At 50.6% G+C, this 13,299-nt stretch overlaps 1 protein-coding gene across 1 annotated transcript in view; it reads right to left on the bottom strand.

Annotated features, from left to right (window-relative positions):
- ARIH1 (ariadne RBR E3 ubiquitin protein ligase 1) overlaps nucleotides 1-4,831 on the bottom strand; it is a 51,661-nt gene extending 46,830 nt beyond the window's left edge. The window contains exon 1 of the mRNA XM_058811178.1: nucleotides 4,375-4,831. Coding sequence (XP_058667161.1) covers nucleotides 4,375-4,737 — 363 coding nt within the window. The 5' untranslated portion in view covers nucleotides 4,738-4,831. The remainder of the gene's footprint in view (nucleotides 1-4,374) is intronic.
- Between the last annotated feature and the right edge of the window lie 8,468 nt (nucleotides 4,832-13,299).

Genomic DNA, 13,299 nt, shown 5'->3' with positions numbered 1-13,299 from the left:
CCTGTTTTGGGCAATACCTTTGGAATGTGCTGCCCACAGCAGGCTGAATTACACCAGTGTTGGGAAGATTTCCTAAGTTCTGCCTGAAAATCAGGATGGTTTGTCCAAGCAAGTGAAGCCACTGTTGAACAAGACCCCTCCTGTAACAATGGGTTTGCACTTGTCATCACAGAGCTCTGTTCAACCAGGGCTGTGAACTCCAGGGGCCTCTGGGAAAAGCCATTCCTCAACAAAAGATGGGTTTTTAACTCCTGAGTGGTCTGGGGTTTGGGCATATTTTAATGGCAAAGCTTCTACCAGCAAGGAGCTCACCTTGCTTCCAGAGAAGTCATCCAGCTCTATCATGTAAATGAGAAACCTGTACTTGATACAAATGCTCTGATGTCACATCTGACCTGGTCTGCTCTAAAATATCTAATTTAAGGCCTTTAATCAAAAGAAAAGGTATTTTTGAGCTAGACTAAGTTTTGTTGGATTCAAGAAGGCCACATCCTTCCAGAGAAAGCTCAGGTCTGAAGCTCAACATGATCACAATCATGCAGGCCAGGCATAACACCCAGCCACATCCAGGATCCTGATCCCTGCTGTGGGGTGGGGAAAGAAAACAAAAGGCTCAACTCCTTTTTCTGCCACCTCACAGCTTCATCCCAGTATTTTCAATACCTCAACACTACAAAGTCCAGGAAGAATGAATATGGTCAGTGACATCACAACAATGTCATTGGAATGCTCCAGAAAAGGGCAGGCAAAAAGGGGAAATTAATCCCACCTGGTAATACTGGAATTGCACAAGGTTACAACAAAGCAAGGAGAATACTGGGCCAAGCCAGGCTACAGAGAAACATCATGTGCTCTACTCAGAGCAGAAATAAATGTGCCATTCTAAACATTTTTCAAGTTTATTTTCAGAAAAAAACTAGAGCAAAAATGGAAATAGCAATCTGATATAAAAAAATAAATACAAAAAGAAGTGTCAGTGGATTATTTGGACAAAAGTTCAGAGAGGAAGAATATGGAAAAGACATTTAACTGTGGGAAAATACCTTTGGGAGGAGAAGCCTTTTGTTCCACTGCACCTCTCTGTCTAGGTTTTTACAGTCCCTTGCTAACTAATTCTGCCAGCAGCTGGAAAACCACCAGAAACCCGCCTGTTTACTTAGACAACTAAAATTCCAAATACCATGGCAAATGGCTCTCTGCTCCACCGAATCACAGGGAGAGGATGGGAGGGATACTCAAGTCTCAGCCAACCCACAGCACAAGGTTAAGGGGTTATTCATACCCCTATTTTTGCATTTGGAGAGCAAGGGGAATTCTTGTTGTGCGACACATGGAGACAAATCAGATTATGAGCATAAGTGCCAAATACTGTACAAAAACCACCATGAAACACCTGAAATCCTGATTCTGCTCAGACAAGAAAGAGCAAGTGTAAAATATTCTGAATATCTGAGACATTCTGAGTCCTGCCTGGTTCACTGCAGGTTCAGTGGCCTTAGGGAGGCCAAGTGATAAGAGTTTGGCACTAAGCAGATACCTCCTAAAGTCCATTCCACACTAAAGGGTGAATCACAGGCTCTGTGAGCAGCAACTTAGCCACAAGTTAGCTCCCACTTCTGCAAAGTCTCCATCAGACCAAATCCCTGCCCTGAAAAGTTCATGGTTTTTTTTCACACAGCTTTTATTTGGAAATGACCAAATGGATGGGGGAAAAAATTTAATTTAGACCATTGAACTATAGCCTTGTCAGCTAATAACTGCTCAAATTGAGTGTTTTAATACAGAGTTACACCTGCCATGGCTCAGATACCTCCTTGCAAATACTCTGTGGCTCCCTGTTTCATTTTCCTTACACTACAGCTGCAAAACAAAAGCCCATTTATACCTTACACTGGATCATCAAAAAAATAAAAAAAAATAAAAAAAAAAATCACTCATTAGAGAGCACAAGACCCACAGCTGAAATTTTCAGGCTGCACATTACATCTCCCTTGAACAAATAAGTTCAAAGCACTCAAAAATGTAACCACAACCATCACTATTTGCTCCCAAGAAGCCAGGGCAGACACACACGGACCAAAGCCACCAGTACTTGACTGGAACAAGTGAATCACAGCTCAGCAACCGAGGAGGATCCGCAGCAGGATCCCGAGCCAATGTGACTCCAGAAAAGGTTTACTGAACCAGAAAAGCAGCAGCAGCAATCCTGGTTGGGTGCCAAACACAAGGAAATAAACAGAACAGAGCCCTGGAAGATTTCAGCAGCAGCCACAGGAGTGAGGATGAGCAAATCCTGAGGCATCAGTCAAAGTCGGGCCATTTACCTCAGAAGAGCCCAGAAACGTGATGGCAGGAAATGGCATTTAACAGCCATCCTAAGAGCTTTTCTACCCTCTCCTGAGGCATTCCAGGCCCTAAGCTGGTTTTGGGCCCCGAGTTTACCCATGATATTCTCAACAGACAGACTTGGGGCACCCTGCTCTGCTAAAGCAGGAGGAACCACTGCAAACCCAGGCAGTAACTGGAGCAGGAGAGCAGCCACGGGAAGGTCGGGGGTGGCTCTGCAGAGCCCAGCACAGGGTCAGAACAAGGGGCTCGTCACCTCAGCCCATTCCTCTCCACTATTTCTGCCACTCACAGGTGGAGCACACAAGTCAAACAGCTTCAGGGCGGTGTAAAAGGGGGGCAAATCCACTAAGACCAGGAATCTGGACCTTCTCTAACAGATTAGTTCACAAGAACATGCAGGTGAGCCCACCAGCCGGGTCTGGAAAATGCAGGAGCACTCACAGCTCCTCACTGGCAGCAACTTTTCCACCACTTGTCTTGTGCAAAGATAAGAAATATGTCAGAATCTGTTCAATACAAACAGAATGGGACATGGCCTTTGCAATCTTAATCATTAAACACAGACTCACTATTTTAATGGCTCTTTGAAAGAGTAAAAAGCTGAAGGTCCCAACTGTTTGCATGTCTGCCTGCCAACTGTTTCCCTGCCTACATCAGGATCAATAACTGGGAGCAAAGAAACATCCCTGTTTAACCATGAGATCTTCTTTAACTGCAGGGTAATCAGCTAATCCGGGCAGACTCCTTTATTCAGCTTTGCATGGGCAATGCTATCATTAAAGTTATAAACTTTAATTTGACTCAAGGAATGCCATTTACTAATTTAGCACGCAAATATTTTTACAGCTGTTTGCATCAAGCTCCATATAAACTACAGGGGATTTATAGCACATAAAGGAACATTTTAAAGTTGCTGTTACAGCCATTGCAGAGCACAGGACAGCTGGAGAAAAAACATTCACTGAGGCATCTCGTGTTTAAAGAGATTTACCAACACACACAACCAGCCAAAAAACTGCTTTCTGGGCACTGGATCCCTCAATATTTAATATCCACAGATTTCTCATGCTATTCCCGTTGGCATACTGGACAAATGGTAGCAACTTCCTAGTGACTCTAAGTAATAGTAAAATAAACGGGAACTAAAGAAATCCCATCACCTGAAGAAAAGTGAACTGCATCGGGAACTTGATGATGAGCTGGAGCCGAACCCTGCCACGAACATTTAGAAAAGGATGCTAAACCGCTTCAATGGCTTGATTTTTTTTCCCCAAAAACTTAGGAGCCAAGAGATAAGAGGTAGATACTCTGAGCCAAAGAAGGTAGACGTTATTTCAAACTCTATTTCAGTTTTAAAGAGACACGCTTAAAAACTGAGGGTAAAAAAAGTTACGGTTGTGAAGGGATCGCTCGTACCCCTCCTGGTCTGTGCTGGAAATAAACACAAGGTTCAACCTCTGTGTGTGGCGGGGGGAAGGGAAGGGAGACGGCAACAAAACCAGAGCGGTGCCTCTCCTGGAATTCCAGGGCTGGCCATGGACTCCGCGGGTTAGCGAAGGAGCCGAAGGGGCTACACCCCGCCAAACACCGTGAGGACGGAGGGGAATCAAGAAAAAAACACAGATTACGGCCCCCAGCTCGCAACCACACAAAGAAACAGGAGCCCTTTCAGTGCCAAAGGCCTCGTTCCCGACGCTTCCACAGCAGGAAGCGAGATCCTGGCCGGGCCCGAGGGGCCTCCCGGGAGAACGGGGGGACGAGGAGCCCTCTCCACCCCCGGGGTGCACCGAGACAAGTCGCTCCCCCCGCCCCTCCAGCCTCGGAGATACCGAGTTGAGCCCCCTCCAGCCCCGGGGGGTACTCATGACCCCCTCCAGCCCCGGGGTTACCGATAAGTGTGTGTGTGAGGCCCCGGCCCCGGACGCGCCGGGCCCGGTGCCCGCAGGAGGCCGCTGGCCCGTCCCGCCACCCCCCACGCCCCTTCCCCGGTGCGTCCCCCCCAGTCCCGGCGCCGGGGGACCGCACCTGGATGACCTCGTTGACCTCGCGGATGCACTCCACCATGTGCTGCAGGATCTGCTCGGCCGTCAGCACCTCGTAGCGATAATCCTCCTCCTGCTCGGGGCCGCCGCCGGGGCCCGGTCCGCCGCCCAGGCCGCCACCGCCGCCGCCGCCGCCGGGGCCCAGCCCGCCCGTCTCGCTGCCCAACAGCCCGTCGCGCTCCCCGCCGACGCGGAGCCCGGGCTCCACCAGCTCTACTTCGCCCAGGTCCAGATTATCGTCGGGCTCGTCTTCCTCCTCGTCCTCCTCGTCCTCCTCCGCGCCGCTGTCCTCGCTGCACTCCTCGTCCTCGTCGAACTCGTAGTTGTACCCCTCGTCCGAGTCCATGGCGAGGCGCTGAGGGAGCGGCGGCGGCTCCCGCGGCCTCCCCGCGCCCGGCCCCGCCGCCGCCGCCGTTGGCCCCGGCCCGGCCCGGCCCCGCCGCGCCTCAACCGCCGCCAACAAAGGGCCGCGGCCGCCGCGCTCCGTCACCGCGCGCCCCGCGCGTCACCGCCGCCCGCCCGCGCCTGCGCGCCCGCCGCCATCTCACCCCGCCCGCCGCCGCCGCCATCTTGGGTGCGCGACACGCCCCCAGCCAGCCCCCGCCCGCCTCATGCCCGCGCCGCCATGTTGAGTGTGGCGCGGCGCCAGGGTGGGTGCGGCAGGGAACCAGCGCGGAATCACCGCACCCACCGGGGTGGAAAAGACCTCCGAAAGCATCGACTCCAACCTGAGACCCAACAAGATGCTGTCAGCCAGGCCACGGCACTGAGTGCCACATCCAGTCCTTCCTTGACACCTCCACGGATGGGGACTCCACTATGTCCCTATCCAATGCCTGACAACCCTTTCCATGGAGAAATTTCTCCTGATGTCCAACCTGAGCCTCCCCTGGCACAGCTTGAGGACATCTCCTCTTGTCCAGTTTCCTGTCCCCTGAGAGCAGAGCCCAACCTCCCCAGCTGCCCCCTCCTGTCAGGGAGTTGTGCAGAGCCAGAAGGTCCCTCCTGAGCCTCCTTTTCCCCAGGCTGAGCCCCCCCAGCTCCCTCAGTTACTCCTGGTGCTACACAATATTAAGTGGTTGGAATGGACCTTAAATCTCATCTCATTCCACCCCCTGCCATGAGCAGGGACACCTTCCACTATGCCAGATTGCTCCAAGCCCCGTCCAACCCAGCCTTGGACACTTCCAGGGATCCAGGGGCAGCCACAGCTGCTCTAGGCACCCTGTGCCAGGGCCTGCTCACCCTCACAGGGAGGAATTTCTCCCCAATATGTAACTTAAATTTTCCCTTTTTCAGTTTGTACCCATTACTCTGTCCTATCCCTACAGTTCCTGATAAAGCGGTGGGGGTGGGGGAGCAGAAGGTTTGGGGTGTCACCAGCTTCTCCTTCTGCCCACCCAGTGATGGGACATGAGGTGGAGCTGGGGCATGAAGCCCTCATGAAGTGTGCTGTGGGCCAAGCATGGAGAAAACTCCCAGTGCCACCATTAAATTGAATGGTCTCTGGCAAGTGACTTGTGAGGACAATGTGATGCAAATGTGAGTGGAATGTCAGGGAAAGGTATAGGAAAATAGGTTGCACTGCCTCAAAATCAGAATAAAATTGCACTGAGATCCTCCAAGCAGAAATTCCTAATCATTCCATGGGATAAGCATGAGCCCACTGCCCCTGCGGGAACCTTACTGTGCCAGGTGACGTCTCCAAGCTCCACTGTTGCCTTCTAGTCCGTGAAGATGGTACTACTGGGTTTTCACTGGTGCCAGGCTTGATTCCCTTTACTCTTTGTTAATTTGGCATTTTGCAGAGAGGAGAACACACGAGTGGTTTCACCCCCAGACCCGGGATAGACTTTTTTACCTCCTGGAGTTGACAAGTGCCCTGGGCAGTTCAGGAATGCCGTTCTCAGGTGGTCTCATCCCTGCCAGAGCATCTCACCTGAGCACTGAGCTGCTACAAAGGGCAGGATGAACACTGAGGTGCTGCAGGGGCTGAGCACCCTTTGTCTCAGCCTTCTCTGCCTCCAGCATCAGCTGTGCTCAGTCTGACATAGAGGAGGCTGCTGGGCTCATTGTCTGCAGCCGTTCGGGAGCTCACAGAACTCCGGTTGGCTTGGAAACAAGGCTGCAGTCTGGCCCAGAGGAGAACCAGCTGCTCCCCCCTCTCCACCACTGTTCAGCAAGGATGTGAGAGCCTGGCACAGCCCCAGGAGGGCTCCAGGGTTACCTTCTCCCGCTGGTGCTCACCTTCCACTTCCTCATGCCCTGGGGAATCATTTCTTGCCGGGGTGAAGTGGGGCCATTCGGATGTGGTGACGTTATTCACCCACTCTGCCTGGATGAAGATGAGATTCATCAGGGCAGTATGCGGTGTAGGTGTGACAAATTTCATCAGCTCTTTGGGACAGGAGTCATCTGCTGCAGCAGGATCCTGCTTCCTGCTTCTGTCACATACAAATCCCTTGTGAAACAGGAAGAAAATTAGAAGCCACATCCCAAAGGGTGTTTATTTCCTGCTGGAACCCAACATAATGATGGCTGCAGTGACAGGGGTTTACACATGCAGGTGCCCTCAGGGATCCAGGCAGATTAAGTGTCCCATGGCCTGGCAGATGTCTCTAGAACCCTCACTGGGTACCCAGCTGCATCCTCCGACACACAGCAGCTCCCTGAGCTCTGCTCTGCTCAGGTCAAGATCACACAGGGGGTGTGGACTGGGCATGCACATTGCCTCATGCCATGCTACCCAGTCAATAAAGCCAGTTCTCTAATTACCCAACTTAGGTGGAATTGCGAAGGCCAGAGCTTTAATCATCCTGCCCTACATAAATGTAAGTAGCCCTGACTTGGTTCAGCTCCAGATGCACCATCTGGACATCTGCCAGGCTGGTCCCACGTCATGTGTGGGCTCAGGTGGTTGCTCCAGGTGCTCACCCCACGCTTCATCCCCAAGGGGGACTGTGTGTCACCCCCTGGGACTCTGAGCTAGTCCTGCCCAGCTGGTGGCATGCCCAGCTCCTGGCCAACAATGACAAGGTACAAGCCTTTTTGGGGCTGCTCATCTGCCCACGGGACCCCAAGAAAGGCACTGACCAAACAATGGGGTTTGGCTTTATTGAATTTTGGCAGCTTTGGACACAAAAATCTTTGGCCGAGGTGACCTTCCCCTCAGGGACAGACCCAGGAGAGTGTTTGGGAAGGAGCTATTCCTGGGAGCAGGGACTGCCCATCTCTGGGTGCTCCAAGAACCTCCCCACAGCCCTGGCCAAGGCTGCAGAGCTCAGGCCACAGCCTTGCATGGAGCCCAGAGAGAGGAGGTTCTGGAGCCAGGCTGGGAGAGCTGGGGGTGCTCACCTGAACAAGAGAAGGCTCCAGGGACACCTCAGAGCCCCTGTCAGTGCCTAAAGGGGCTCCAGGAGAGCTGGAGAGGGACTGGAGACAAGGAATGGAGGGACAGGACACAGGTAATGGCTTCCATTGCCAGAGGGCAGGGTTAGAAAGGGGAAAAATTCTTCCCTGTGGAGGCCCTGGCACAGGATGCCCAGAGCAGCTCTGGCTGCCCATGGAAGTGTCCAAGGCCAGGCTGGACAGGGCTTGGAGCACCCTGGGATAGTGGAAGGTGTCTCTGTCCATGGCAGGGAGTGAAACAAAATGATCTTTAGGGGTAGGGACCTACCTTCCTATCCAAACCATGCTATGATTCTATGATCCCAGTAATAAATATTTATAAACAGTGATGGGATCATCCCAATGACATCCCACAGATAAAGGAAACCAGTTCTCCTTCTGCAGTTCCAGCCTTATCTTTCCCAACTGCAAGATGGGCATCAGCATTTTGCAGCTGGTTACTCCAGCAACAGTTACAATAACACATCTCAAAAATACTCTTTGGAATGAAGTTTTAGCCGTGCCTTTTGCAAAAGGCCTTTCTTTATTTTGAAATTTCCAACCAACAGTCACATATGAAGCCCTGGTCACCCACCACTTCCTTGTAGGTGGTTGGCAAAAGGTACCTGAGAAAAGCAGGGCTGCCGCCTTTAGCTCATTTGGAGGAGATCTGCACTGTCTCTGGGGATTTTAGGACTCCAGCTACTTGAGGAAAGCCAAAAACTGCTCTTCTGCCCACTCTGAAAAATGATTTAGATCTCCATAGACACCTGGTGCTTTTTCACTTTATTCTTGCAAGAGCTTAATTACCCAAGTGATTCTAGTAACTGTTAACACTGAAGCTGACAAGAATAAAATATTGCCTTGCAATCACCTTGCTCCCCAAAGTTAAGCACGTGCTTACAGGATTTATGGGAGCGTCGCCTCTGGGCACGGGGAATTTGTCACGGCGCATCCACAGGCTCTGATTGATTCCAGCTCAGCCCCACAGCCGTGACTGGGAGCAGCCAGGGACAGCAGCCACATGTACTCAGCCTCCACAAGAACTTGCAGCATCTCCTCGTGACAAGCCCTGATTCGTGATGCCAAAATGCTGTGAAAGTGCTGGTGCCCCACACCACAAACCGCCTGCAGATTCAGGGTGAACCTCCCATCCCACCCAGCCTCTTTCCTGCTCCCTCATTCCTTGAGGCAGGCAGGATCTCTGGAAAAAGCCTTTCTTCTCCATCACCAGAGACACACAGGGCTCCCACGCTGGGAGAAAGGAAATCCAGAAGATTTCTCAATGCCTAGGGTTTGATTTTGGGCGTCTGCACACTCTTTAACAACCTCAACCATGAGCATGGGCTGAACAGCCCCTCACATCACCACTCCAAAGCTGTGCAAGCTGGAGATAACCTAGAAGATAAAAAGCTCTGTGATAACATCAATAGGGGAAACACCACCAGACTGAGCTTGACTCAGGACACCAAGTCCTCCACACTGATGAACACATCTCACTTCAAGCTTTTTGATTTAAACTCCAGTCTCAAGCTCATAACTGTTGAAATAGTAAAATTGATAAGTGGTGGTCTAGCTGGGAAGGTAGGGATGTGGAAATGAGTTATCCTGTGCTTTGAAAAGTGCTGGAATGCAGCCCTGTGCCTCCAAAAGCATCCTGCCACACACCAGCTTGCTTTAGGCCCCCAAAACATCAAGATTCCTCGTGGGTGAGTTGTTACAGCTGGATGAAAACCCCCTGGATGTGGATTTAGCATCTCATGTTTAGCATCCTCTTTGTGCACATGCTAAAGCTCCACCAAATGTCTCTGGGGGCTCCTGCTGGGTGTTTAAATGTGAGCACCCATCTGCTTGATGACGAGCAACATCATCCCTGAAATACAAAGATGTGCAACAGGAGGGTCCACACCTGAAAAGCCCTGGAACATGCTGACCACAATCCCTCCAGATCACCACCACAAGTAAGGACACTTCAACCCTGCAACCCTTGTGCTTGCAGTCCAAATCCCATCATAATTTTACCAAGGACTAAAGTGAAGGTGAACAAGCAAATGGAGACAGTAGTTTTGCCCAGAAAGAGATGCCAAAATCCAGGTTAGAGGTATTTCCAGGAGATGATCTGTGTTTTCCAAAGCCACACCATCAACAGGTCCCTTGAGCTGGGAGTTGTTTCATTCAGGAGCAATTTTCCTGGACAGTGTTGGCTCAAAGAGCAAAGCAAATAGAAAACTCATGCCCTGTGAAGGTGTTCATGAATGGCTTCTCATCAGAGGAAGAATCTGTGTGCAAAACACCCTCCTGGTTAAATGCAGAAGCAGCCAACATTATGGGGAGTTAGGTAGCATAATAAATGGAATTATATATTTTAAAAATGCTGTGGTGCAACTGCACTGATAACCCAAAGGCCACCTTCATGCCCTGAAGTCAAACAAACCAGAAAGACTCAAATGTGACACCAGCCAGGTATTTATATCAGAATAATTAATTTGGATTGTTTCCAAATTCATTGCTGGTAGCAAGCAGGTAATCCAGCAATGTCTTGGCACAGCAGTTTTTTGCAGTCCCCCAGCAAGTCCCAACTTTTGCATCAGACAGGTGTGTAGAGTGTTACCTAAGCCAGTACAACGCTGCCTGGGGTTCACTCCCTGCACGTTCCTTGCTGAAGTATCTTGGAAAAGGCCTCCCAGGTGGTTTTATCAACCTGCAGATCTGCTCTGAGCCCAGGAGCTGGTTATTGATGGGCTACTGAAGAGCATCAGCAGCTTCAGGCTGCTGGTGCTCTGTGCCTGCCACAGGACAGAGTGCAAACCAGGTTCTTCCAGCCAAGCTCCACAGTTAGACACACACTTAAGCAGTTTTTTTTATGTAAAGAAACACTTGAAAATCAGACTGTTAGTCTGGATTAATGCTGGCCAGCTACAGATGAACTTCAATGAGTCATCCCCCAGAGACATCAGGTCCCCTAAAATAGCATCAGCAACTGAATCTGTAGAAAGGCTGGAATATTTGGACTGAAAGCTCTGATCACAATGCTTTACATAAGCTGGCAAACATGCCATCCTCCCCAGGCTGAAATGAGAATTCGCCTCAAGCCAGGGCACTCCCACAGTTCTGTCTCATGTGCTGGGAAGCACAGTCCTGACATTGCCTGATGCAAGACAGCAACAAACTGGCTTGTTTGGGGTGGTTTTCCTTCCACTGAAATTTTAATTCAGTGAAACTACTTGAGGACAAGTCCAGAGATACTGAAATCAACCAAATACAGTCAGAAAATGGTGGTAACAGCTGGTGCTCCAGAAGTTTGCACAGAGAAAAGCAACAAACCCAGATCAAGACCACAGAGGTTTTATGCAGACTGGCAGCAGGAAACTTGAACACAAGGAATGACAGGGGCCACTTTCCCAGAGGTCTGACACAGGCTGGAATACAGGTGTTCTCTCTTCCTGCTTTGTGATGAGGACAGAGATAGAGAAGGGCCACAAAATCCTGGAAGAATAGTGAGGAAGAAGCCTGGCATGAGCCATTGTGTTGAATTTGGGTCCTGCCACCTCTGTAGGGAAAACAAGGGATGATTGTCAGGAGCCTGAGGGAACCAACAGGTTTTAATTGCCCCTTCAATTGTTCCCTCTCCTGGGACCTCCACCCATGAACCCCATAAACTCCATTCAATCTGAGATCCAGGCAACCAATTGTTCCTGATCTCTGCTATGAGACTACCTGCTCCTAGGTATTCCTAAATTGATGTTGGACTTCCCTTGGTGCCTTTAATTCTCTGGGTGATACCTGGGCTGTTGGTCCAGCCCTGTGCTCTGTTAGCCTGGCTGTGGAGGTACACCCACCTGTGCCTGTCCTTGACTCCTGGCTCACCTTCCCATTAGATGGACTATGCTGTTTTACACAGCTGGAGAAGAAAGATGCAGTGCTGTGTAGGTGTTGAGCTCATGGCAACACTATTTGGCTCTCTTTGACCCCCTTCCTGATGGAGCCCAGCTTCTCTATCTCTAGGTGACCCTTAGTCCTAGAGATAGGAGCTCCTCATGAGCTCCCTATAAAATTTCACTAATCTCATTAAATTCCCACAATCCCATTTAGACCCAAACCTGACTGTGATCTCCTCCTGGTGCCTCATTTCCCCACAACTGTTTCACCTCCACATCACCCCCAACAACTTCACTGGAACCTCACAGGCTCCTTCAGCACTGGAGAGCACCTCCCTCCATCTCTCCCCAGCCCCACTGAAACCCTTCCATGTCTTCCCAGCTCTTTTTCTTTCTCCATCAGTCCCCAGCTTTGTGCTGGTGCTATTCTAACCTTTGACAACAAGCTTCTTGTGGTTTTTTTTTTCCTACAAAAAGCTTTTTTTCCTGTTGATCCTGTTCTCTCTACACTGCTCCCATGAGAGACAATCCCTTCCATTCCCCACCAGACCTTTCCATAGTTCTGTCCTGCTCACAGAGAATGGTTTTTCCTCTTGTGTGATGGGGCCATCTCCCTTGTCACACTTTCTCCTGTGCCATTTGTTTCATTTCCTGCTTGCTCCCATGCCTCTGGCTTGTCTCCCAGCACACCTGATACCTTGGAGTTTTCTGGGACAACAGGTTTTTAATAATTTGATGGAGTGAGTTCCCTTGCAGGTTTGTGCTGGCAATTAGATGGGTAAGATCTGGGCTTAAGGCCCTTATTTGAGTTGGGGATTGCTAAGGAAAGCAGAGCTGGAGGGAAGAAGCAAAATTAAATAGAGTTCATCTGAGGTTAAGGCTTTCCTTGGAAAAGCCAAGCCCTGCATAGGAAGCATCCCTGCACCACTTCACTGTGAGGATCCACCATGGGATAAACCCCTTTTATTTGTACAACCCAATCAATATTTGACTGGCCACATATAAAATATCCTTGGAAATCTGTGCAAAGGATGATTTATATATTGCTCATAAAAATACACAGCACCAACAGAAGATGCTTAAACCAAAGGTGGATCCAAAGCATGGGCAAGGGGTGCTGGTTTTAAACTGAGACAGGTCTAGTTAGGTTAGATACAAGGAAGAATTTATTTACAATGAGGGTGGTGAGGCCCTGGTGTAGGTTGCCCAGAGAAGCTGCAGGTGCCCCATCCCTGGAAGTGTCCAAAGCCAGGTTGGACACAGGGATTGGAGCAAGGTGGGACAGAGGAAGATGTCCCTGCTCATGGCTGGGGCTGGAATTAAATAGTCTTTAAGATCCCTTTCAGCCCAAACACTACATGATTCCACAAAAGCAGCACGGGTGAAATACGTGATTTAAACCCTCAGCCTCCTCAAACCCCGAGGCAGGCTGCTGAGGCTCCCTGACGGCAGCAATCATGGCTGGGGTGGGGGAGCTGTAAAGCCTGAAGGCTGGGACAGAAATTATTTTCAGTGGGGAGCTGCAGGGGTTTCCGAACTTTATTACAAGAGAACGAGGGAAGGGCGGACTGGCGGGGGAGGTTGTGGGGCTGAGGGGAGAGCGGAGGGGAGGCCGTGAGGGCGGGCCCGAGCTGCCATTTCGC

Source organism: Ammospiza caudacuta, chromosome 10, assembly GCF_027887145.1.
Source record: "Ammospiza caudacuta isolate bAmmCau1 chromosome 10, bAmmCau1.pri, whole genome shotgun sequence".
Classification (NCBI taxonomy): Eukaryota; Metazoa; Chordata; class Aves; order Passeriformes; family Passerellidae; genus Ammospiza; species Ammospiza caudacuta.
The sequence above is the reverse complement of the archived record's forward strand: the minus strand, read 5'-3'. Positions and strand labels throughout refer to the sequence as shown.